The 27,606-nt window shown below is 36.2% G+C and overlaps 1 protein-coding gene across 1 annotated transcript in view; it reads right to left on the bottom strand.

Moving 5' to 3' along the window:
- The window catches only part of LOC150075272 (proton-coupled zinc antiporter SLC30A2-like), a 133,669-nt gene that overhangs the window by 73,026 nt on the left and 33,037 nt on the right, over window positions 1-27,606 (bottom strand). Inside the window, exons 3-4 of the mRNA XM_090388424.1 lie at window positions 21,480-21,626; window positions 14,478-14,631 (exon numbers count right to left, since the gene is read on the bottom strand). Coding sequence (XP_090244550.1) covers window positions 14,478-14,631; window positions 21,480-21,626 — 301 coding nt within the window. The remainder of the gene's footprint in view (window positions 1-14,477; window positions 14,632-21,479; window positions 21,627-27,606) is intronic.

Genomic DNA, 27,606 nt, shown 5'->3' with positions numbered 1-27,606 from the left:
AATTTGTCTTGTTATTGTGAGATTTATGATGCAAAGATTCATGGTGGCAAGCAGATGAAGTTAGACTCCTCCCTCTCCAATGCATATCAAGAAAAAAGCCAGAGAATATCAAAGCTAGTCACAGAAGCAGCAGGAACTTCAGCTACAGTTGTAGCAACTTCAAGTGCTGAGGAGGAGCAATTGTAATAGGAAGAATAATAAAAAAAAAAAAATTATTTTTATGTTTTATTAATAATTTCATAGTGTATTTTCTCATTATTATTTAGCAATTACAAGAAATTATACTGTATTACAGTTTAGCATACAATAAAATAAGTATTTCCTATTCATATGCCTATACATGTATAAATTCGAATTTTTTTAGTTGGTCTGGAAAGTATCTCCCACATAATACATTAGTTCAATAAGTTGTGCTTTTTAGGAACATAACTACAACACACATCAAATCCCAGATAAGCACAGAGGGTGCTTGTCTGGAAAAATGGACAATGGAAAACAAGTATCAGAAAGGCAAAAAAAAGTCTTTATATAAAAATATTGGAATGGGGAGGGGGGAGACTTAATAACTAATGTAATCAAAAATAAGTGCAAAATTAAAATAGGAGAGAAAGACATTTTAAAATAATCTGTCTCCAATGGTTATCCTCTATTGGAATTTTGTTGGGTCATGTCTCTGGCCCATTCTCTGTGCAGAACACTAGTCTACTGATTTGTGCAGTGCCAGCAAACACTGTGTATGAAGTCATGGTTCAGTGTAAAGGTATTTCATTCTTGTTACCAGTTTCCTACTTCAGGTTTCTTCTTGTGTTTGCAATCACCAGCACTGATATGGTAAATTACAACTTTCTGTGCTGATGATTTTGAAATAGGAGAGTCTGTCAGAGTTTTTTTTTTTCTCCAGGAGGAATTTCCAGGTATCATTCAAGACAAAAAGAAAGGCCTTGGATTTGAATGTATTAACATAAAACGTTTTGGAGGTGGTACCAAGAAAAAAATGTATTTTGTTCTAAATCTGGTGTATCACAAAGCAAAAATTAAATTCCCCTAAAACGTTTAAAAGAGAGGGTCTTTTAAAGTGCTGGAAATTGACATATAATGTGTAAATATTGTATGACTGACAGTGGTCTGAAAAAACAATGACTAATTTTACCTAGTGCTTAAGTTTTTCAATAAGAATCTTTCAGCTGACAGGTCAACCAGCTATTCATAGATACTTTGAAGATTTTTTCATTGGAGTCATATTTGTTTTGCTTAAAAGATGTTCTTTAAGCTCTGGGAGAGAGGAGTTGCTCAGGACAAAATTTGGGCTAATCAGAGGATGCAAAACAATTTCAAACCCTAGCAACAAACTTCTTGCCAATGTTGTACAGTTGCAATGAGGTCACTGCCAGGCCTTACTTGTTTAGTTTTTTTTGAGTTGTCCAAGTCCAAAATCTCAATGCACTGGAATGAATTGATTGTGTCCTCTTTTCCCAAAACTGTGTGTGGCAATTACCAGAAGCTCGATAACTGAATGTTTTTGGATGAGATTCAAAGATGCTTCCATTTAAAACAGAGTAACCCATAAATTAACAACCACAAAGAAGTGTTATTGCACATGTACTAACTACAAACAAACCTGATTACGAACCTGAGGGGCACAAATTCAAACTGAGGAAAGCCAGTTGTAGAATATATGTGCAGAAATTTTCCTTTAGTGGGTAGCTGATTGCTGGAACAAACTTCCATCTGTCATTGTGGAAGTTTATGGATGTGTGAAATGGTTTTTTTTGGTTGATACTACATAAGCTCATATGCTTGCTTTCTTGCATCACATGCCTCTACTACTAACCACTACAATTTTTTTTATAAACTTTTAGTTAAATAAAAAAATCCAATTTTACACAGCTCTTCAATAACCACAAAAGAAATTTTAAAAGATTTCTGCCAATTTTTCTCTATAAAAATTGTCTAATAAATCAACTGGAACAGAAATATCATAGAAAACTGGGACAGAAATAACCCAGTTGACATCACTATAACTATGAATATTACAATATATATTTAAAGCAGTCACAATATTAATGACTAGAAAAAAATATTTCATTCAGAAATATGGATATTTTCCAAATGAAATATATCTATATATTTCAACAATGTTATAAGCTTCTGAGGGTGGTACAGTAAACTCCTATTACAACACTCCCACTTATAGTTTCAGTCACAGAGTGCAAGGAAGCTACAAGCTTTTGCTGCAACTGGCTAAAAAATAAACAACCTACACATTTTCCTCCTCACACGACAGGTACCTATACAGCTCACTTCTCCATTTCCAAGCTGTTAGCCATAATGATCCACAGAGGTAACTTATTCCAGCAATCAATAACTTGCTAGCTAAAAAGAAAACTTTATGCAATCCAGTCTAAATCTCCTTCCCTATAATTTGAATTTATGGCCTCTAGTTCCGGAATCATATATAGGCAACCCCCCTTATAACATGGTATTTTTTAAGCTTTTGTGCTGGGAAATCCCTGCTATTATGTTAGATGCAATTTTCAACATTTCCATTCCTTTTTATGGATCCCTGCTGTTGACTCTCTAGTCGTTATCGCCTTCATGATATTTTTCTAAAGCACATTTCTGGAGGTCACTACCATAAAACAATTTGCAGTTTCCAGTTTATTGGTCTTTTCTGTTAGTGTAATCAATTATAAAAGGGTAGTAAACTATATCTTCTTGCATTTGCTATAGTATCAATAGCCGGAATTCTGTGGGTTTTCACATTATTATGGTGAAATGCATTTCCCCTTCCATGAAATATTCAATCATATAAAAAACATAAAATAAATTTTCAGAAACTCATTACTCTGTAACTCACTTGTACGTATTGTGTTTGTTGCAACTTGTGCACGCCATATTCTTTTTTATTAATTGTTTATCATTTTTACTGTTTAAAATTTTACAACCAAAAAAAAAAAAAAAAAAAAAAGAGTCAGCGAACAGAAATATCAATTAGTTGGTATGTATATATTACAGTACGTATTAATTAAGCTATGTATATAAGCGTAAATTTATTTTAATTTTGCTAACTGGAAAATATTCTTCTAATTTTCATGTATCATTTAACTTTGTTAATTGGTAAGGTAATAAAGTTAAATTTGTGCTTTCTATCTTTAAAGTGGGGGGGGGGGGTCCACTGTATTTTGTTGGGAGATCCCTGGGTTAGGTTCTGTGCTATTGAACTTGTGCTTGTTTGAGACCATAAAAATTTGTGACTTCGAAGAGTGCAGTTCGTGACTTTCAAAGAGAGCAGAAAGCACACAAAACCTAGATGCTGCAGAAGAGATTGTGCTTACTAGCGATGAAGAGGAAGAAAATTAAATGAAAGTACATGATCTGACATACACCGATGAGCCAAAACATTATGACCACCTACCTAATACGATGTTGGTCCTCCACGTGCAGCCAAAACAGCTCATACTCGGCAAGGCATGGACGCTACAAGATTTCTAAATGTGTTTTGTGGTATCTGATACCAACACGTAGCCAGCAGACCCTTTACCTTCTCTAAGGTATGTAGTTGAGACACCGCAGATCGGAGCTGCTGCCCCAACACAAACCACAGATGCTCGATGGAATTGATGTCTGTGGAATTTGGATGCTAAGGCAATAGCTGGAAATCTTCCTCATGTTCTATGAACCAGTCCCGCACGGTGCATTATCCTGCTGAAAGATGGCACTGCCAGAGGGGAAGACTGTTGCCACGAAAGGGTGTACCTGGTTAGCAATGATGTTTAGGTGGGTGGTAGACGTCAGAGTGCCAGGCACATGGATGAGTGGACCGAGGGTATCCCAGCAGAACATCACCCAAAGCATAACACTGCCGCCACTGGCTTGTTTTCGTCCCACAGTGCATCCAGGCACCATCACTTTCTCAAGTAAACAATGCACACGTACCCAGCCATCCATCCACATGGTGCAACAGGAAACGTGATTCATCGGACCAGATGACCTTCTTCCAATCACTCAAGGTCCAGTTCCCAAGTAAACGATGCACACGTACCCAGCCCCGTGATTCATCGGACACGTGAATCCAGAAACGTGATTCATTGGACCAGATGACCTTCTTCCAATCACTCAAGGTCCAGTTTTGATGCTCGCATGCCCATTGTAGGCACTGTCATCGATGAACCGTGATTAGCATGGTCACTGAGTGGCTTGCAGCTACACATCCCCATTTTCAGCAGTGTTCGATGTATGTGTTGTGACACATTACTCCCATCACCAGCATTCGAATTACCGGCGAGTTGCACCACAGTCGCTTTTTTTTTTTTTTTGGTAGTTGTTGGCGCATAGGCTTCTGTGGCCATAATGCACCTCCCAAGGTTTTTGCAGTACTTTGATCCAAGCCCGAGGCGGGAATCGAACCCGTGACCTTTGGGTTGCCAGGCAAGCACTTTACCCACCCGGCAAGCCCGGTCGGCACTACAGTCGCCCTTCCGTTGCCACATACTATCCAGGAGAGCCTTCACTCACCTCAGGCATCAATGAGATGTGGTCGTCTAACAGCTTGCTGGTGGTTTGTGGGTATTCTCTCTTCGGACCACTTTTGGCAGGTACAGTAAACCCACGATTTAACCGACCCTGATATAATGGATTTCGGATTTAACGGACCGGACAAATAATAATACAGTAATGTACATATTAATCTCGACCACATTATTTTTTTTGGTTATACAAAAATTGTGTTATTATTAATTAAAATTTAATAATAATTACCTGTTTCCATTATTGTTTTGATAATTACCTACTTTTATTTTTATAATCAAATTCAGGAAATTGTTTTTTATTCTTTCTGAAAACGTGTTCAAATAGCTGTTTTCTCAGATTACAGATAAGAGCAGGTGGTAACTTGCGCGCTGAACATGATTCGGGACACTAAACTGCAGGCCTACCGACTCGCTTTGTTTCGGTCTCAGTCTGCCTCAAGCTATTGTGTGGTCAGGTTGCATATAGTGTTTCTGTGATTTCTGAATTGTGATTTTATTTATTAAATAATTTTGCAATCCTTACAATTTAAAATGACATCAAGTGATAGAGGAGTTAAAGAAAGTGTGTGAACTTAAATGTGGCACAGAAATTAGAGCTAATTGAGAAATCAGAACAAGGCATCTCAGTAGCACATGTTTGCGAAATTTATGCGTAAAAAAAAAAAAAAAAAAAACTGTTTCTGATATCTGTAAATCAAAGGCCAAATTGCAACATGCATTTTATATTTTACAGTACTGTATATTGTATTAAAGCTTTTTTTCTTTTTTACATTAACAATAAAAAGTGCCCCACAGGTTACTTTCGATTTAACGGACTTTTGGCATTAATGGACACCCCTTCACCCCTATTAGTCTGTTAAATCAAGGGTTTACTGTACTAACCACGGCTGACCATGAGCATCCCACCAGCCGTGCCGTTTCAGATATGCTCTGACCCAGTTGTCTGGCCATTACAATTTGGCCTTTGTCAAACTCACTTAGGTCCGCTGCCTTTCCCAACTGAAGAACAAGAGTAACACTAATTAACAAAGTATTAGTATTAGTAACGGCCGCATGGTGCAAGAAAGCCTATGGCTTATACTGCACAAGCCAAAAAAAAAAAAAAAAAAAAGCTCAGTATCAGGTGTTTTTTATAGTGTCATGACTTGCGCATGTGCCGCAATTCACCTGCAGTTGCTTCGATTCACATAACGACTCGCTGGTCATAATATTTCGGCTCATCGGTGCATAAGTACCACAGTTTGTAAGATAAGACCTTTGTTTAGTTATTACTACTATAAAAATTAAGTTTTCAATAGTTATAAAAAAATGGTGTATTTTTTTTCAGCTTCTGGAACGTAACCTCACTTTTTGTACTGGTTCTTAGTCCCGTATAACACGGTTTCTCATTACACGAGATTTTGTAGGAACCTAAATACTACTGAGATGCCTTGTTCTGATTTCTCAATTAGCTCTAATTTCTATGCCACATTTAAGTTCACACGCTTTCTTTTAACTCCTCCATCAATTGATGTCATTTTAAATTGTAAGGATTGCAAAATTATTTAATAAATAAAGTCACAATTCAGAAATCACAGAATGCGCTGGTCCCAAAGGAACTAGTAGTTGTTGGTGACGCTATTGTCAGGGAAACGGGAAACATGCTTTGTAAAAAGGATAGGTGGAACAGGACCAGGGTATGTCTGCCAGGGGCAAAGATTGATGACGTAGTAGAGCAGATATCATCTTTTAAGGGCACAAAAGGTGATATGGTTGTACACGTTGGCACTAATGATATTAAGAGTAGGAGACCGGCGGAATTACTTAACAAGTACAGGTCACTGTTGAAAAAAAGCCATGAATTAGGGTTGAATTTGAAAGTGTCTGCAATTCTGCTCAGACACGATAGGAGGGAGTATATGATGACAGCCCTGTCGATCAATTCGGCCCTGGAAAGATTGTGCAAGGCTCAAGGGGTAGAATTTTTTTCAGCCTGGTCTGTACTTGTTAACAGGAGAGACTGCTTCTACAGGGATGGGATACACTTAAATAGAAAGGGTGCAAGAATGTTTGCTGATGCTATCGAGGCAGTGTTAGGTGGGTCAGAAAACTGCTAGATTGGGGGGATACAAGGACTAATAGATTAACAGTAGCCACTGGCAGAGGCGAAAGTGATTCTTGCACTGCTTCTATTGGAATGAGCAGCAGCCTGGAAAATAAGATGCAGGATAGTTCAGAGACTGCTGGGAATCATTGGGGTACAAGTAAACACATGGGTTGTGTTAGGGTAGTAAAGAAAAAGAACAGGTGCATGTATACTTGCGAGTACATCAATGCTAGGAGTTTAGTAAATAAATTTGATGAATTTGAGGTATTGCTCAAAACATCAAAGGCAGATATTGTTGGGATTTCAGAGACATGGTGTCACACAGATATAAGGAATGCAGAACTGGAATTTGGGGAGTACAATGCCTACAGAAAGGATAGACAGGATAGGAAGGGAGGAGGGGTTATGCTATTAGTTAAGAAATGCATAAAATCCAAGAAAGTGAAGCCAGTCGACATTGCTCGACAGTGCAGTGTCGAGTCAGTTTAGTGTGACATAAGCATTGGGAGATAAAAATTGAGAGTAGGAGTGTGCTATAGGCCTAATGACTCTGATGAGTATAATAAGAAACTGTACGGGGAAATAGAGTGGGCCAGTCTTATAATGGGGGATTTTAATTTCCCAGATATTGACTGGAATTTGGGAGCTGGTCACTCACACACTAGCAAGGCTTTTTGGATTTATTGGACGATTGTTTTCTACATCAGCATGTTCGGGAGGCAACTAGAGAGAGTAATACTCTTGATTTGATTATCAGTAGTGATTCTTCATGCATTAAGAATCTGCAGATAAATGAACCACTAGGTGGCAGTGATCACAGTATGCTGAAGTGGGATTTACTCAAAGAGGTAACTACTATTAGGGGTAAAGGGAAGGGTTATTGCTTTCGTAAAGGCGACTACGATGGACTGAGACAGTATTTAAATTCTATACAGTGGGACCAACTGATGATGTTACCAACAGCAAATTCAAAATGGGAAACATTAAAAGAACTTATCTTGGAAGCTACTAGGCTTTACATACCAACTAAGAAATATTGTTCAAGGTTTAGGCCTAAGTGGATGTCAAATGAACTAATGAGACATATGGCAGAGAAGAAAAATGCATGGGGTACATACAAATTAATACGTGACACAGAAGCATATGATAGATACAAGTTGATCTGTAACCAAGTTACAAAGCAGGTTAGGCAGGCGAAGGCAGATTACTAGAAATCTTTGGCAAGGGATGCAAAGAAAAACAGCAAAGAGTTCTTTACTTATGTAAACTGTAGAAGGAAGGGGTTGAATCAGATTGGTCCACTTGATATCGATGGGTCAACTGTTGATGATCCTGCTCAGGTAGCTAACAAACTGAATGAATATTTTGCATCGACATTCACACATGAGGAGTTATTCAGCGAGGGGAATGCCAGAGGTGTATTCACCTCTGGCAGTAAGCTAGAGAATCTTGTAATAACTGAGAGTAAAGTGGAGGAGAAATTGTTGAAGATAAATACAAGAAAGGCACCCGGGGTGGATGGGATCTATCCAGTTATATTAAAGGAAGCAGCAAAGGAAGTAAGCAAACCCTTAGCCATAATTATGAGAGCTTCCTTGGACTCAGGGGAGTACCCATGGACTGGAGATGTGCAAATGTAACCTCAATTCACAAAGGAGGATCAAAGGGCGACACAAATAATTATAGACCTGTTAGTTTAACTTCTGTTCTTGGAAAATTAATGGAGGCACTGGTTAAAGAAGCACTGCAGGATCATCTAGACAAGACTTCAGTCATAGCTCAGACACAGCATGATTTTGTTAAGGGGAAGTCTTGCCTGACCAATTTGATTGGATACTATGATGCAGTCACAAAAGAACTGGATGCAGGGAATAACTTTGATATTATATACTTGGATCTTAGAAAGGCTTTTGATACTGTTGCACATGGAAGACTGCTACACAAATTGGAGCAGTGTGGCATTGGAGGCAAATTGCTGCTGTGGATAAAGGGGTGGTTGAGGGGGAGAAGACAGAGAGTGGTAATCAATGGACACTGCTCATCGTGGACTAATGCTATTAGTGGAGTCCCTCAGGGTTCAGTATTGGGTCCATTATTGTTTTCTGTATTTATAAATGATATTGATGATGGTATATCAAGCTTAATGTCCAAGTTTGCAGATGATACGAAGGTTGGCAGGGTTGTCAACGACACTACTGACATTATGCTGCTGCAACAGGATCTGGAAAGGTTGAGCAGATTGGCTGAGAGGTGGCAAATGAAGTTTAACATTGACAAATTTAAAGTACTACATATGGGAAACAGCAACCCCAGAGCAACGTATCAACTCTGTGGTACTACACTGACAGTGGTAGAGAATGAAAAGGACCTGGGGGTGGTTGTGCAGGCAGATATGAAGTTCTCTGAGCAGTGCAGACGGACTGCAAGAGTAGCTCATGGTGTATTGTCAATGATATATAGGAATTTTTCCAGCGGGGATAAGGAGGTGATTATTCCCTTGTATAAGGCAATGGTCAGACCACACCTAGAGTACTGTACACAGGCCTGGAGGCCTCATTTTAAGAAGGATGTAGAGTTGCTGGAATGAATACAGAGAAGGGCAACAAGAGTAGTGAATGGAACAAAGGGGTGCTCTTACGAAGAAAGGCTTAAATTTTGCAAATTACAGTGTCTGGAGACTAGGCACCAGCGAGGTGTATAAAGCCTTGAATGGTTTGAGCATGCTCAATGCTGATGGGATTCTCCCTCTTGCTCAGAATAATCACCTGAGAGGGCATAAATTCAAATTGAAGAAAGACAGATGTAGGATAGACGTGTGGAAATTTGCCTTTAGCCAGCAGGTGGTTGGTTGGTGGAACAGACTTCCATCCCTTGTCGTGGAAGTTGATAGCCTAAATAAGTTTAAGGCTCAGCTGGACAGGTTTTTGAACGAACAGAGGGGTGAAGGGGAAGTGGTTATTTATTTTTTTTATTTATTTATTTATTTATTTATTTTTTTGGCTGATGCTGCATAAGTTTGCTTTCTTGCATCAAATGCCTCTACTAATGCTAAAAAATGCTAATTACTGTGTTATACGAGGGTTACCTGTATAGCAGTGAGAATTTCACCTTCATTCATTTTACTATCCCTTCTCAGAGTCTTATAGACCTCAGTCAGGTCCTCTATAAGGTGTCTGGTTGCCTAGTACCCTAGCTCATATATTTGAAGCTTTTCCGCATACAACTGCCAAGTGCTGTAGCCCACACATTCGAAGTCTACCTCATACAGATGACATTTTTCAGCAAGTGGGTTACCTGTCTTGAGACTCTCAAAATTTTGATGTCTTTCTTTCAGGTGCAGTATCCATACTTAGAGTATTCCAAGTGTAGTCTTACAATTACCTTAAACAGCAGGCATCCTCCCTATCCCTACAAGCAAATGTTTGATAAATCACTGATAGGACACCATGGGTATTCCTTTCAGCTTGTCTGCTTGGAGAACTTTGTGTCCAATTATATCATGATTTCCAAATTCTTTTCTTCCTCTACTGTTTTTCCATTCAATCCGACCAAATGGGTAAGTTAATTTGGAGTTGCTATTCCACGTGCGTAAAACATAACATTTTGCTCCAAGGACTGTCTGAAAGGGAAAAGAATGCTCTTTTTCTGACATTCCTTGGAGCCTGTTCAAGTCATCATAAAGGAGCAATGCTTGGTGCTGATCATTAACACTCCCAATCCTAACATTATCTGCACATTTTGACATCACGCCCTCTATCCTTTTGTCGATGTCATTAAAAAAAGAGCAGAAACAACAGTGGTCAAAGTACCAATCCTTGGGGATCCCGCTTCTAATGCCAGAGAAATATGAAGAGTAACCATTAATCACTATCCTCTGCTTCCTGCCCTGCAGGCACCCTGCAATCCATCTAAGAATCTTACCTGCAATTCTAACATGTTTCAGCTTATAATCTCTCACGAGGGATTGAGTGAAATGCTTGGTTAAAATTATTTCCTGCATCCAGCTCGTGTAACCTCCAAAATAACCAGATTAGTTAAACATGATTTTCCTGTAACAATGTTCTACCTTTCAGAATTCCATTTCTACCTAAACGTTGCTGTATTGCACTCTTTATCACTGCCTCCATGATTTTCACTACCATTGATGGCAGATTGACTGGTCTGTAGTTACCCACTTCACTCTTAGAATTGCATTTATATATTGGTAATACATTGCCACTTTTTCAATCCACAGGAATCTCTCTCTCCTGTGTTCTATGATGCCCTCATAATTAACCTTAATGGTTCTATGCACTCTCTCATTGCCTCCTTCAAAATTACAGGGTATATATGCCATCAACTCCAGGAGACTTACTTGCTATTAGGCTCAAAATTATTTCTAATAAACAATCATCTGTAATTTCAATATCACTGATTTCATGCTGTCTCATACTTTCATAACATGAATTCAAGGCAAAAATAAAAGTTGACATGCTGAGTATTTTATTTTATTATTTTTTTTTGTTTGTAGTTGTTGGCGCATCAGCTTCTGTGGCCATAATGCACCTCCCAAGGTTTTTGCAGTACTTTGATCCAAGCCCGAGGCGGGATTCGAACCTGCGACCTTTGGGTTGCCAGGCAGGTACTTTACCCACCCAGCTAGCCCGGTCGGCATGCTGAGTATACTTATACCTCAGCATATAAGGCAAGTTTTTTTTATTTGTCATCAAGAACTTTTTGATTAATTAATTAAAAGTAAAACATTGGGATGTGCAATTTATTATTTTTACTTTTTCTTTTTATTACAGAACAATTTAGCTGATTTATAGAGCTCCTTAATGTACCGTTATGTAATCGACTTAATAAAAATAATAGCAATAAGAGTTTAATTGATGGTACTCACCTCAATTGATCTGCTTAGTTACACGGTATTGAAGTGGAAAAGAATTAAATGAAGTTTAAAATAAATTAAAATGAATAAAGATGGAATTGTTAAAAACCTGTAATTAAAATTTGCTCAAGGAAGAAGAAGTGCACTACTTCGTCCCTGGTTGTCCTTTATAAAATATTAATATGAGAACAAGATGAAGCCACTAGTCACAATGAGCGACTTTCATGAAAAACGTCTTCAGTTGGTAATGATAGGAGAAAAGGAATTATGTATTTTAAGAATTCCTATGTTCCCATAATGCATTTTGAGACGTGGGAACTTTACATGCATAAGGTTCCAGACCGGTGAAAGGTTGGTTGGAAGTTTCATGTTTAGAACGTTAAATTTAGTGTTATGGCTACACCATTCTATGACAAGTGCCTTGTGTTGGAAGATTTTGTAACTAGATCCTAATTTAATAATTGCAATGGCTGAATCAATTAGGGGATTGTGGTTGTGAGAGTGCACATGTTGTGTAAGTTCAGTGCTGGTTTGATTAGTTCTGAAGCTATTCTAGTGGTAATAAGCACGTGTATTGGAAATTTTTGTGGTGCCATATTTTGCGGTAGTGATCCCGATGTAGCATGCGTTACAATCAGATTGACATTTAATTTAATATATAATGTTGTTGATGTCACTTATTGGATATTCATGTCTCTCTTTATATGTATTAAACATGGTCTCTAATTTATTATAAGAAGAAAATATTAACGTTATGTCTGTATTGGCAAACATTCGGCGAATCTGTCCGGCAAGACTGTTCTGATAGGGGAGGACAATGCATGTGTTTTGTTTGTTGTTCTGGTTGGTGCTATGATTATGTGGGTTATTGACATTATTTATTGCAACAGAAAATGTGTGTTGAATTAGATGTGAAGTGTATTTCCTAGCTATGAATTCCTTTGTAAGATGTTGTAGTTTGGTGGATAAATCTTCCCGCGAAGAACTAAACTTAATGGCACTGTAGATTTGATTGTAGAGAACGGACTTTTTTGTACTGAGTACAAAAAAGCGATTGAAAATGTAAATATTTTCCTCTGTGTGTGTGTGTGTGTGCGTGTGTGTGTGTGTGTGTGTGTCTTTTCTATAAATTTTTGGTTCCTAGCCTGGTGCCCATTTTATAATATTGTGAGGTTAAGGAAGTTGATTTTATTGTCAGTTTCTAGTTCAAGGGTATATTTTAATCTTTTGTGTATTGTATTGAATTTAATAAAAAGATTATCAACGGTGGCTCTGTTTCCTATTAATAACACGTCGTCCGCATACCAATCAAGGTTTTGAATATATAAACACCACAATAATTTCCAGGGAAGACATCCTAGCCTCGGTCGATGTCGTTTATTTATACACCAATGTACATTTATCCTTTACATTACAATCCTTACGTAAACTCCTAACAACAGACAACACTTTAGTTAAATGCACTTCCCTTAACATCAACAGCATTTTAGAACTCACCTCGATATTACTTGAAGCTAGGTACTTCCGTTTTCAAGACCAAATATTCTGTCTCCTCATGGGATTAGGAATTTCAGCTCCCTTATCAGAAATCTACTTAGCCATGATCGAAAACCAAATACTCCAATCTATTCCTTCGGGTATTAAGCTCTGCATACGGTATGCAGACGGCGCGTTATTAATAGGAAACAGAGCTACCATTGATAATCTTTTTATTACATTCAATATAATACACAAAAGATTAAAATATACCCTTGAAATAGAAACTGACAATAAAATCAACTTCCTTAACCTCACAATATATAAAATGGGCACCAGGCTAGGAACCAAAAATTTATAGAAAAGACTCACACACGTGCAGGAAAATATTTACATTTTCAATTGCATCACCCACTCAATACAAAAATGTCCATTCTCTACAATCAAATCTACAATGCCATTAAGTTTAGTTCTTCGCAGGACGATTTATCCACTGAACTACAACATCTTACAAAGGAATTCATAGCCAAGAAATACCCTTCACATCTAATTCAACGCACAATTTCTGTTGCAATAAATAATGTCAATAACCCACACAATCATAGCACCAACCAGAACAACAAACAAAACACACGCATTGTCCTCCCCTATCACAGCAGACTCGCCAGACAGCTTCGCCAAGTGGTTGCCAGTACAGACATAACGTTAATATTTTCTTCATATAATAAATTAGAGACCATGTTTAATACATATAAAGAGAGACACGAATATCCAATAAGTGACATCAACAACATTATATATTTAATTAAATGTCAATCTGGTTATAACATATGCTACATTGGGAGCACTACCACAAAATATGGCACCACAAAAACTTCCAATACACGTGCTTATTACCAGAATAGCTGCAGAACTAATCAAGTTGACACCGAGCTTACACAACACGTGCACTCTCACAACCACAATTCTCTAATTGATTCAGCCATTGCAATTATTAAATTAGGATCTAGTTACAAAATCTTCCAACACGAGGCGCTTGTTATAGTATGGTGTTACCATAACATTAAATTTAGCGTTCTAAACACGAAACTTCCAACAAACCTTTCACCAGCCTGGAACCTTACGCATGTAAAGTTCTGTCTCAAAATGCATTATGAGAACATAGAAATTCTTAAAATACATAATTCCTTTTCTCCTATCATTGTCAACTGAAGACGTTTTTCACGAAAGTCGCTCATTGTGACTATTGGCTTCATCTTGTTCTCGTGTTAATATTTTATAAATGACAACCAAGGACGAGGTAGTGCACTTCTTCCTTGAGAAAATTTTTAACAATTCCGTCTTTATTTATTTTAAACTTCATTTAATCCATTTCCACTTCAATACCATGTAACTAAGCAGATCAATTGAGGTGAGTACCATCAATCAAGCTCTTATTGCTATTATTTTTATTACAGCACTATTTTAAATGAACAGAATACTAATTTTTATACGGCCATATATGAAACCTACTTACATAATATTCATTGCCACACCTGCACCGGAGACTATGAGCATTACATCTGCATCTATTTTATAGTCTGGCAACCTAACCCGCTCGACAGCCATATAAACAAGGACGCCCGTGAGAACCCAAATAAGTAAGACACTTACAACTGCACCAAGTACTTCTGTAAATATTGAACAGAGAAAAAATTAAGAGTTTGTTTAAAAATTAATTTTGATGTTCTTAAAATTATTCCTATTAACGTTATTTTTATGAAGAACAACACTTTATTCTAACCCAACTATTCAGAAATTAAAACTACTTCTTATAAGGTTCTGCCCTTTTCTTTTCAAGAAAACATTAGACTACATTCAGAAATATAAGGTATGGTGTGAAAGACCCTAGAACATTAATAATGCACTAAATGCTACTTCTCTATGCAGGATTTGAATTAAAATGTATAATAAGTACAGTAGGGCCTTGACTTATGATGACTTCGACATCCAATATTCTCAGGAACCGATATACTTTCCATACGATCATTTATTTTAAGGATCGATGATATTTGCAGGTAAATATAGCTTTGTGATATAGCTGGAACAATACATGGATGGAAATTTTCAGATGTGTGCCGCACGGAACATCACTTGACGATTGTTCTCAACCAATTAGCATCTTTTTTTATTGTTCAATGCATGGCAAGCAGAATTATTTCAGATTATGACGATTTGAAACTTAAAGCTCCTTCAACCAGTGGCAGTGCTGTGCACTTTGAAGACTTTAAAGCCAGCAGAGGCTGGTTTGAGCGCTTCAAAAAAAACACCAAATGTCAAAAGTGTTGAAAGGCATGGGGAGGCATCCAGTACGGATAAAAAAGCAGCTGAGACCTTTAAAACTGAATTCCAAGAGTTTGTTGATCAGGAGGATTATCTTACCCACCAGGTTTTTAACATTGATGAAACTGGCCTCTTCTGGAAGTGAATGCCCAGGAGACATACATCACTGAGGATGAAGCTAGTTTACTTGGGACTAAACCTATGAAAGATAAGTTCACTCTCCTGTTGGGTGCCAATGCCTCTTGGATTTTATGCTGAAGCCTTTGCTTGTGTATCACTCTAATACCCCCCAGAGTATTTAAACAACAAAAGGTTGACAAAGGCACGTTGGGAGCATTTTGGCACAGTAACAAAAAGGCCTGGGTTACAGGATAATGTCTTCAATGAATGGGAACTTGAAGTTTTCTGTACTGCAGTGAAGAGATATCTTGAGAAAAATAAGCTACCTGTGAAGGCACTGCTCCTGCCGAATAATGTGCCAGACTATGATCCCAACCTTGTTCAATCTCTTGAGGCACAATCTGATTTTGTTCAAGTCAAATTTTTGCCACCCAACACCACTCTTCTTCTTCAACCAATGGACCAGCAAGTGATTGCAAACTTCAAGAAAACCTACACCACGAAAATGTTCGAAAGTTACTTTGCACCAACCTCTGGTGAAAATGCTGCTGTCACCCTCAAGATTTTTGGAGGTCAAAGTTCAACATGCTGGTTTGTGTGAGGCTGATTGTAAGTTCTTGCAATGATGTTTACACCAGGTGCTTAAATTCAGCCTTGCAAAACATCTGGCCTTTAATTATCCATAACATTGACGGATTTGAAGATGACGGTGACTTTGACAAATGATATTGTTATGCTTGAAAAATCAATGGGTCTGTTAGTTGGCAAAGAGGATGTGGAGGACGTTATTGACACTCATGGGTGTGAGCTAACAACAGAGGAGCTACAAGAGTTGGAGAAAATTACGGAGAGTGACACTGGAGAGGAAGAGGAAGAAAAAGACACCCAAAAAGTGTCAGCCGAAGAGTTGAAGACTTGTCATTTCTTGTTGTGAGCATTTAAGAGAAGTGATAAAAACACCCCGACATTGAAAACACTGAACTCATGATGTGCAAAATGGAGGATGAAGTCATTTCTTACTTCAGAAAGATACAAAAAAGTCGTAAAAAACAGTCCACTTTGGACAGTTTCTTTACTAGTAGCAACAAAATTCTGAAAAAACATCTGACGCTTGATATACAATTCCACCACCGCTATGCCACCATTGATTTCATCAGCTCTGCACTTCAAGTCGAAGGTAAATCCTAATTTATTATTTGTTTTTTTATTTAAAAATGTTTTATGACTATTTTTATCACTAATTTCTAACATGTAAGAAATACCTATTTTATGTGTTGTTGGGGAACGAATTACAGAAAATCAATGTATTATTAGTTTCCACTTACAATACTTTCAACATATGAGTTTTGTGGAATGAATTACCATCGGATGTTGGGGCCCTAATGTATTCAGATATTCTTCCTCCCATATTTTCACAACTCTATACAAAGGTTTTAACATACAGTCTGACCTCTATATAATGAAATCAATCATTCGCCTGAAAAAATTTGTTAAATAAAAATTTCGTTATAAAGAAATATGTTTTAAACAATGAAAAACACTAATTTAACATTCAGAAATATTATTTATTATTATTATTAGCCATATGGTGCAAGGAAGCCTGAGGTTTATGCTGCAAGCCCCTGGGGTGATATATAGTAAAAGATGGTAAATATAAATCAGAAATAAGTGGGAATGAAACAAATTTTCTACCATTTTAAATAATTAATTTATTAATACAAACAAACAGCGCTGTTGTGAGATATTTTTGCACCCTAGGCAAATCACAAGCATTTGGCACCCTTTTAAATAATCCACACGACCACGAAGCGTCCCTACCCAAATGATGCCTGGATGCCTACCATACCATGACGACACTGTATACATATTAAGAAATTACTACTCACAATGCGCACAATATATTAGTACACTTCTAAGAATTATTTCGTAAAATATTTGTTATTTTTTTTATTTTACACTAGATTTTACTGCACAACATTCATAAAAATGCTTGCATTTGTTTAAACAAACACTGATATGTATATTTCCTGGCACATTTTCTTCACACTAAAGGCCCCAATGCAGTTTCAAATGCTGTCAACATTTCATGTTTGGAAGGTTTAACATTTCTCTCATTGTTTTCACTGTCCTCATTTTTGTCTAACTCATCGTCGATATTATCACTAGTTCTTTGAATACTCTCCAAAATGTTGGAGTCATTCGGGTATTTAGCTACTACGACATCGCTATCAGCTCCTAAAAATCTGTCAAGAACAGTTTCTCCACTGATGAAATATCTCACTTGGAGTTCTCGATATTGTTCATCCCTCTCATCGCTGTTAATTGGCATTTTTGAAAACCTGCTTTTGCAAAACAATTCTTAATCGTTGTTTCTGTCACATCTTGACTCCGCACTTTCACCCTCTCTGATAAGACACATCCACAAATCTATAACAGAATCTATAGGTTAGGTGCCTCCGTAGCTTCTTGATTAGACCGGGGTTCGAGCCCATCACCACCAAATACGGAAGATGTGAAAAGGCCAGGGAATGACCACCGCATATCCCCGGAGCAATATGGCCTTAGTTGCTAATGCTCCTAAAAACAAAATAACAACAACAACTATAGGTTAGTTGGTTTCTCTTCTTAGCATAATTTTTTTTCAGTATGCCTTCAGTAGTGCATTTTCAAATCCTTGATAATGCCTTTGTTCATTAGCTGCAGTGTAGAAGAGATATTCAGAGTTCCCTCTGAAAATCTCTTTTTGAAAACAAACTTCACCCTTGTAAGTTTTGAAATTACCAAGTGAAGGTGGGCAGGGCAATTGTCAACAATCGATATGATTTTTCTGTTTTCTTTCGTTATCTTTCTATCAAAATTTCAAATCCACTATTTAAAAATTTCACCTGACATCCAAGCTTTTTTGTTGTAGTTGCAGTGCAACTCTAACGACTTTTACTCCTTTGAAACATCGGGGTTGTTTACTTTTGCCTATTACCAAAAGCTTCAGTTTTTCGTTGTCAGCCATATTTGCACCAACCAAAACTGTAACTATCTCCTTAATATTTTTACTATCTAAACATTTATCACCTTTAAAAGTCAGTGTCTTGTTCGGCAAACATTTAAAAAATATACCTGTTTCATCAAAATTGAATGACTTTGGGCTCATAGTCCTCCATAATTTTCAAAGCTGTTTCTTTCCAATGGGTACAGTCTTTTTCAATTACAACTCCACTTTCACTAGAAATAACTTTTTTGAGTAAGCTATGGCGCTTTTTAAATTTGTTCAGCCAACCAGAACTGGCTTTATGCCCCAGAAAAGATGCGTACTCCACAGCTTTCCTTTTATTAATGGCCCTGATATCAGCATGTTTTGGTCTTGAATTAACTTCACTCACTTAAAAATGGCTTCATCTACATCTTCATACCGGCATAATTTCGCATGCTTACGACTGGGTCTGTTTTCCTCAAACAGTTTGAGAATCAAAACAGTTTTTCAGAATGGTTGACACACGACTGGCAGGGATACCAAATTTTAAAGAGATTTCTTTCTTTCTTTCTTTTAACTCCCTAATTTACACTGTTAAGCACTTCCACTTAGACATCGGTTACTTGCGAAGCAGCTAAAACAAAACTAATTTAGGGATCACTTGTAACTACCATGTAAACAGAGACAGAAATTTAGTGAAAGTGCGGATGACTCATTTCTGTGGAACAGCAGATGAATTTCCAGGATAAAGGAAAATGACCTACTCCTAATTCTCTAATAGGGTGCTTACAGTAGAAAACAGGTTGGCCGGAGCCTTTGTCTGCGTCGGGAATATGCCATAATCTTTGCCAATGGCTGTGGACACAGATAGCAGTTGACCAGTGCAACTTCTTGGTACAGTAGAGGCAGTTGAATAGGTTTTATGGGCAACGCTAAATTGTGGAATGTTTTAAATCTAATTCGTGCTCTTCAGAATTAATCCTTTAGCTCTTAAAAAGCTGAAGGGATTAATTCTTAATCGGTGCTTTCCACAGCATCAGCTCTATAGAAATTGCGAACAATGTGTATACAGGTCTCTCGAAATCAGTTCATTATATGGAAATTTTCTTTGTTATATGGAAACTATTTTCAATGTAATGATCAAGGGGAAAGCAAAAAAGTTCACCAAACAGAAAATTTCACTATATGGAAGTTCATTAAAGAGAGGTCCGACTGTATTTTTATTTGGCACAAGTGAACTGAGATATCATACATATAAAGTGAAAGTACACAAGTTTCTTCTGCAGCTCTCTCCTGATTTTGCCATTTTTCTCAGTAATTTGAATCTAGAAATGGCAGACTATTGTTGGTTTCTTTATTGTAACCATTGAAATTCTAGTAATTTATCTTCTCTGTATTTAAACACTATTTAATATTTGTGTCTCCTTGTCGAGCTCCTTTCTCAATTTTAAATTTGCTACTGCCTTTGTCTAGTCTAATAAAGGAGGTAGCATTCTCATATATTTTCTTCAAAATCATAATGTATGGGGGTGTCTATGCTTTGTCTTTCCAGTGCCCAAAACATTGTCTTATGTTGTATGGAGTCAAATGCCTTTTCATAATCCACAAATGCCAAGTATAATGGTGTTGTATATTCATTTGCTTTCTCCATTAGCTGCAATATTACGCGACGGTGATTCATAGTTGAGAATCCTGTCCTAAAGCCAGCTTGCTTTTTTGTTTGATTCTCTTCAAGTATTCTTTCTAATCTGCTAGTAATGACCCTTGTGAACAACTTGTAGATGCGGGACAACAAGCTAATTGGTCTATAATTTCCAATTTCTGATTTATCTCCTTTCTTATTCAGAAAAATTATGACTGCATTATTCCACTCCTTAGGAGTCAAGCCTATGCACGTTCTACCTCCTCAAGAAGGATATCGGGTATGTTGTACGTGTTGCTAATTTGTGATCCATTTTCACCACCGTTGGAATCATTCCCTTGCTCCTTATGTAATTTTTTATATTAGTCTTCTGCTATTTGAATTATGCCTTCTCTGCTATTTATAAGTACACCATTGCTATTCTTCAGTTTCAGTATCATTTGTCTTTCTGTATTACTGATAATTTAAGTCCTTTGTTTTCCTCTAAATATGTCCTCTCTGAGTCTCTTTCTAATGACTTCACATAACTCAGTATACTCAATTTTGTCCATGTCAGTGTTTATCTTGCTCTTCATATGTCATCTTTGGTTCATTGTGACAAGTGTTTCTTGACTAATTTTTTTCTTCTTTGAATTTCTTTTTACCTATACGCTTCTCAGGCTTTATCACTTGCAAAAAGTTGAAATCCAAGTATATGATATCAAAATTATTTTTTGCATTCAGTACCTTTGTGACTATATCATAGTATCCAATCAAACTGGTCAGACAACACTTCCCTTCAACAAACCCATGCTGTGCCTGAACTATAACTGCAGTCTTGTCTAGATGATCCTGCAATGCTGCTTTAACCAGTGACTCCATTATTTTCCCCATAACAGAAGTTAAACTAACAGATCTGTAATTACTCATGTCACCCTTAGATCCCCCCCCCTTGTGAACAGGGGATACATCTGCACATCTCCAGTCCACGGGGAACTCCCCTGAATCTGAGAATGCTCTCATATCTATGGCTAAGGGTTTGCTTACTTCCTTTGCTGCCTCCTTTAATATAACTGGATATATCCCATCCACCCCAGGTGCCTTTCTCATGTTTAACTTCAACAATTACTCCTCCACTCTCAGTTATTACAAAATCATTTAGCTCTCTGTTAGAGTTTCATAAACTTCTGGCTTCTACTTCCCAACAGAATTCCTCATGTGTGAGTGTAGATGCAAAATACTCATTCAGTTTGTTAGCTACTGAACAGGATCATCAACAGTTGAACCATCAATATTAGTAAGAATGTAACCTGCATATTAATTAAATTCACAATTAAAAACTGAAATCGTATCTATGAGACTTAAGTATACATTTTAGAGATTTAACAACATTCATATATGAAAAGAATGTCAAAAGTTAATCCATGATGAAAAAATGCATTATTGATGCAATTATTATTTGTAACTTAAAAATTGTTATCACTCACCTGCTCTATAATATCCAAATGACATTCTCTTAGTTGGCTGTTTTTGTCCAAACCAAATAGCAAACAGACTAATAAGAAAACTAGCAAGGTCGCTAAGAAGATGTGCAGCATCGGTCATTATAGCTAAACTATTAGAAAGATAACCGCCTAGAAATTAAAAGATAAAATATATCAAAATATATATATTTCATATATTCATATTTCAAAATAAATTTCATATAATGCTATGAAAATGAAAAAGCACATTAGCAAATATTTCCAAAAAACAAATCTACACAATTTTTTTTTTTTTTTTTATCACCATTCACCTGTTTATCGCCAAACTCCTCTGGCATGTTAAAAAAATTAACATGCCATCATAGAAGTTTAATTTTTTTTTTTGCATTTGTTTGCTATAATTGTAGCTGATTTGCAGTTTTCATTTGAATTTCCTTTCTGCCCATGCTGACTTTAATAAGTAAAACATATTACACATTTTGGTTAAAAAAAAACTGTTTAATTAGCCTTTGGCAAAAGAAAATATAGTAACTTTGCATATACATAAGTCTGTCATAGAAAACTGAAACATACAGTACATGAACTGGCTGTAAAGTTGAAAACTATTAGTAAACAGAGGTGTATGACTGAAGAACATGGACATAAAATCATAACAGTCTGAGTAAAATAGTAACTATTTAAGATCTAACTAAAATAGTAACAGTTACAAATTAAAATGTCTCAAAAAAAATTAAGTGTTTCAGGAATTTTTCTGGTAAGATTGACTGATATAAAGGGTTAATTACAAGTGGAGTGGCTTATTTCCATAATGGTGGCAATAAAATAGGGATCTGTCTATTCTCGAGGAAGATATTCTGCAATAGAGAACTGTCCATACTTTACAGTGGAACCATTTGGATTTGCTGCAGTTGAGATCCTTGTCTACATTACTTCAACTTTTTAGCTTTAAAACATAAGTTAATATCAGAATAACAAAGCTTTATTTTTGTTTTTAAGCTCATTTGAAAATATTTCTTTTTAAATTTAGTTAGTTATGCTATGCTTTGCAAATGAGAAGGTGGGAAGAGAGAGAGAGAGACCTTTACAGAATACAGAGGGAGCCTGAGGGACTAATGATGAATCCTAGGTATCCTACTTTTCTTTACAAAAATAGTACTGCATGGTACAACAGTGTTGTACCATGCATGCAACAATTATCAGAAAGCAAGTGCAGATGTACATAATGATACTCTATTAACTCACTTTTCCCAGAGGAATTCCACACCAAAGATATGTCGGTAAAGTTCAGCCATATTCTGATCATAAAGAAGTAATTCAAACTACATGGGTGGTGGCAGAAAAATCATGAGAAATCAACTGGAAACAAATGTCAAGCTTTGTTATCCAGAGGTGTGTGTGCCCTACACCATGATGCCCATTTTCACATACCCACTCATTCTCCCGGAGATTTGGTATGAGGTCTTACAGCTTTCTCCACACTCACCACATAGCACAGGTGATTTTCATATTTTCTGACCACCAGAAGTATATGAAGGTATCACTTCTTGCACATTAAAAGCTCAAGATTGTGGTGCACAAAATGGACCTGATATTAGCCAAAAGAGTTATTATTTTGAGAGATAAACCAACTACTGGTTTATCATGTTTTGCTTGTTACATGATTAAAGTAATTTAGTTAATTCCTGCAGTTTTCATTTGAGTGACCCTCAAATATCACAAGTTAATATTCAGGTGAAAACATCTTTGGTCGCACCTACTAAAATTTTTCGGACTGAAGTAAATTCATCAATTGGTAACAAAAATAAGAGACGGAAATTACATCACTTCCTAAATGACGCTAACTCAATCATTAATGTTGATTTGGTAAAGTTAAGTAGCGGACGTGAGCATAAAACGTTACATCATTCATAACTTCAGTTCTAGATGTTCGATTTTAAAAATTTAAATGGCTCTGATTTTCATCAAAGATGTTTTCACATAAAAGAAAAAACATCTTTCGTGAGTACAGGGTACATGCATTTTTTTTTTTTTTTTTTTTAAATATATCTATGTGTTTATATAACTGCTACATTTTGAAATAAGCTATTCGAATTTTATTTCTGATTTTGAATAGCTTCTAAACTTACACCGAATGGCCAGTTTATTTGATACTCCAATTATCCGAGGAATCAACTGCTCCATCAGTGACAGTGTCATGTAGTCAGATGATGAGGGATAATGTGTGTGTAAGTACACAAGGGTGAGAACAAGTTAACAGAGTGGCTCAAATAACTTTGAACATGATATGATAGCCAGATATATTGATGCAAGTATCATGGACACTGCCACCCTTCTGGGTTGATCACACCACAGTTCACTGATACTGGTGGATCAACATCTGAATGCCATAATCTACATGGTCTTCAAGATCAAGGCCATTGTACTGCTCTACATTTTGAAAGTGAACAATTTGTTGAACAATTCCTTAGTTTGTATCACATAAAATGTATAAGACTTAATAATTCTAAACAATGCAAAAGAAAAAAAAATTCTTATCTCTAATAAATTTTTACTATGAGTATAAACATTAATTTCATTGTATTTTCCGAGACCAATGCTTTTGATATAAGAAAGGTATAACAGAACTATAATTTTTTTTTTCTTTTTTAGAGAATGTTCACTGAATAGTAAAAAACAAATTTCTAAATACACAACCTAATGATTACTTGTACAATTTTATTGGCATAAATATTTTAATATAAACCAAGCATAAATTTATGAAACACTTAGTAGAGTAAACTCTGTAAAATCCAGCACTTTGCAATCCAGAATTCTTTAAAATCCAGAATTTTACAAAAAAAAAAAAAAAAATAAATAAATAAAAAAATCAACATTTTATAATCTGGAAATATTAAGAATGCAATCCAGCACTCCTATCAATGATCTCATTTGTCTTCAAAAATCCATGAAAAAAAAAAAAAGTGGCATTTCTTCTTTAAGATGCTTGCAGGACTATCCTGTCCTTTAATCTGTTTTTGAGCCTGGTAAGGTTTAAATTGTACAGATAACGAAATAGTCTTAATTCTCACAGCAGAACAAACCTGCCTTTGCAACAAGTTTCCCTGGTATTGCACTACTCTTCAAACATATGCACTCTATAAAATGTTTATTGGCTATTTGTTTAAAAGACAAAATTGCTATGACAGCGTGTTTCAGTGCTAATTGGCATCTCACTAGTTCGCAGGTAGCCTCGAGTGACAACATGCAGACAAAACTGTTGTAAAGAAGTTTTTCAATGTGAGCTGCTATGTAGTATACAAAAGCAGTCTTCAAAGTCAAAGCAGTCTTCTTTCAACAGATAGCTTTGGCCAGTACTCTTTTTGTAAAAAAAATAGGTGCCAGTACTGATTCTTTGCTATCAGGAAAAACTGAAAATTAAAAGGATATGAACAGTACTCGAAAATTTTTTTTTTTCCTGATATTGTTACTTTAGTAGTAATGTTTTTAGAATAAAAAGAAGAAATCTTTATTGTACAGTAAAGATACAATATATGCCCGGCATAGCCAGGGGCTTGACAATTTTGTGGGGTGATATAAAAATATGTACAGTATAACAAAAAGATAACATAACATGAAATTAACTTAAAAACATGGCATTAACCATTCTATAGATATGAGTATATACACAGTTGTGAGGCAGACAGTACACCAAGGTATGTACACGTTCATACGTACAAGGCACACTTTTCAGAATATTTCACATGCATGCATTAAGTTGTTTGGTATACAGTTTCGCATTTTCTTGTGAAACAGTTTGTCAATGTACCTGTGACGTGCCGTTCTGCGCCTCATACAGATGGAGGAACAACAAATTAAGTATATTAACAGTTTTTTTAAGCATAAATTTATTATACAAGTATATAAAAAAAATAAGTAAAATGTGAGTAAAATAAGTAAAAAATAATAACATAAGTAAAAATAATTTCATAAATAAAGTTTTTGTAGAATATTCCAAATTTTCACTATGTTCTCATCGGACACCCTATGCCGACTTTTCTTCCTCTTTGTGTGTCTCTTGCTCAATGACGTTTCCGAAGCAGCCACGAATCGACATATCTTGCTGGATCGAAGCGGGTTAGCGGTGGGCCTACAGTTTTAAGAAACAGTAGTGAAGAAACTGTTTTTGTCATCAACAAAGTGCTGGTTGGGCTGGCGATCAGATTCATTTGTGAAAATCCTCGTTCACACTCACTCACTCGATGGAATTGGTATCATACTCAGAGCGTTCATCAAATGCTTCAATTCTTCCGAAACCTTCTTATCAATTAGGTATCCCCGAAATCCCAGAATTGCATTTAACTGTAACCTAATTGACAATTTTCTAACTTCATTTTCACCAAATGTCAACAATTCATGTTTAGGATTAATATCTTCGTTGTACTCGTTTTCCTTCTCTCATCGGTATTTTCACTAGTTCTTAAATTTGAATTTTTTTTTTTTTTTTTTAAACTGTCCAAAATGTCGGCGTCATTCGGATATTCAAGTACTATGACCATGTAAACAGAGATAGGGAAAACTTACGGAAAAATGTGGATAATGCACTTCTGCGAAACAACAGATGATTATTTGTTGGGGTAAAAGAAAATCACTTTTCTAATTCTCGAACAGGGCGCTTACAGTTGATTCACAGAAGTGTCCAACCTACGGCCCATGAAGAAAGTGAACTAAAACAGCATTTTAAATTTTGTTAATTATCAAAAAAATTCTCATTAAATGTTTTGTTCAGTAAATGTAATTGTGTATTGTATTTAATAAAAGTTTAGAATATTTTCAATTTTACTTTTACATGCAACAAGATATGGAAAATGTAACACACTAAACAAATCTAACTTTGAATTTTTTTGAATTTGGCCCCTGTACAGGAAAAGGGTGGAACCACTGCAGCAGAAGGTGGGCCAGAGCACATTGGGAATATACCTTAAACTGCTCACTTTTGACCAGCGCGACTTCTCCATATGTGGGACAGGTGGTCGGATAGGTTTTACCAGGTACCACTAAGTTGTAGAACGGTAATCCCTTTAGCTCTCTTAATTCGTGCAGCAGCACTAATTGCCTTAATTTAGGCCTGACGTAGCCCAGTGGTCAGGAGCGAGAGTGTATAGCACGCGTTCCTTGAGTGGACCAGGGTTCAAGCCCGTGACTACTAAATACGATAAATATTTGTATTGACGATTTATTGTAAACTCTACTGACTTGGTTGTCGTGCCGGCGTATAAACAGAAAATTTATTTAAATTGCCTGAAGGCCAGAAATGCGAACAGTGTGTACCGAGTTAATTCTCTCTAATCTGTTCACTACATGAAAATTTTCTTCGTTCAACGGAAAATATTTTAAATGTAACTTCCAAGGGAAAGTCAAAATAATTCGCTATAAAAGGACTTCGTTAAACAGAGGTCCGACTGAGTAATTTAGAATTATAAAAATGACTATTCAGTTTTATATCGTTAATATCTTAACAATAGACAGTAAAAAAAAATACAAATTTAGTTAAATAATTTTAAGCTTATTTGAATAGTAGGTAAACATGTGAAAAAAATTTACAGAATATTACAAATTTTGAAGTGCACTGCATCCAAATGTCACACGTCACTGTTAATAAAGGTGCCGGTACGCTGTACCGTTGCATACCATCCCAAAAAAAAAAAAAGCACTGGCTTTAGCTATCCGTCGAAAGAAGCATGTTAAGCATGTTCTCGCAATACCAGGGCAACTCATTACAATGGGAAGTTTGTTCTGTTGTGAGAATTAAGACCACTGCATTATCCATGCATTTAAATCCTCCTGTCTACAAAAACAGATGAAAGGACAAGGTAGTCATTTTAAATGTTTAAAGATGTAAATAAGTTCAGTTGTTTGTGCTAAATATTCATTGAATTGTGCTCCTCTTAACCACTCTCTCTACCCTCTCTAACATCTGGAAAATTTTGAAATCCAGCACTTCTCAATCCCTGGGGGTGCAGGACATATTTAGAAAATGAAGTGGATAACATTTTATTTCTATTTATTATTTTTTGGCTGATGTTTAATGTGCTTTGTTACCTTGCATCATTTTGCCAATACTAATTACAATAGGGCTACTGTTAATGATACA

This window comes from Mastigoproctus giganteus, chromosome 14 (genome assembly GCF_048544385.1).
Source record: "Mastigoproctus giganteus isolate SK-2022 chromosome 14, ASM4854438v1, whole genome shotgun sequence".
NCBI lineage: Eukaryota > Metazoa > Arthropoda > Arachnida > Uropygi > Thelyphonidae > Mastigoproctus > Mastigoproctus giganteus.
Note: the sequence above shows the minus strand (reverse complement) of the source record. Positions and strands in the feature narration are given on the sequence as shown.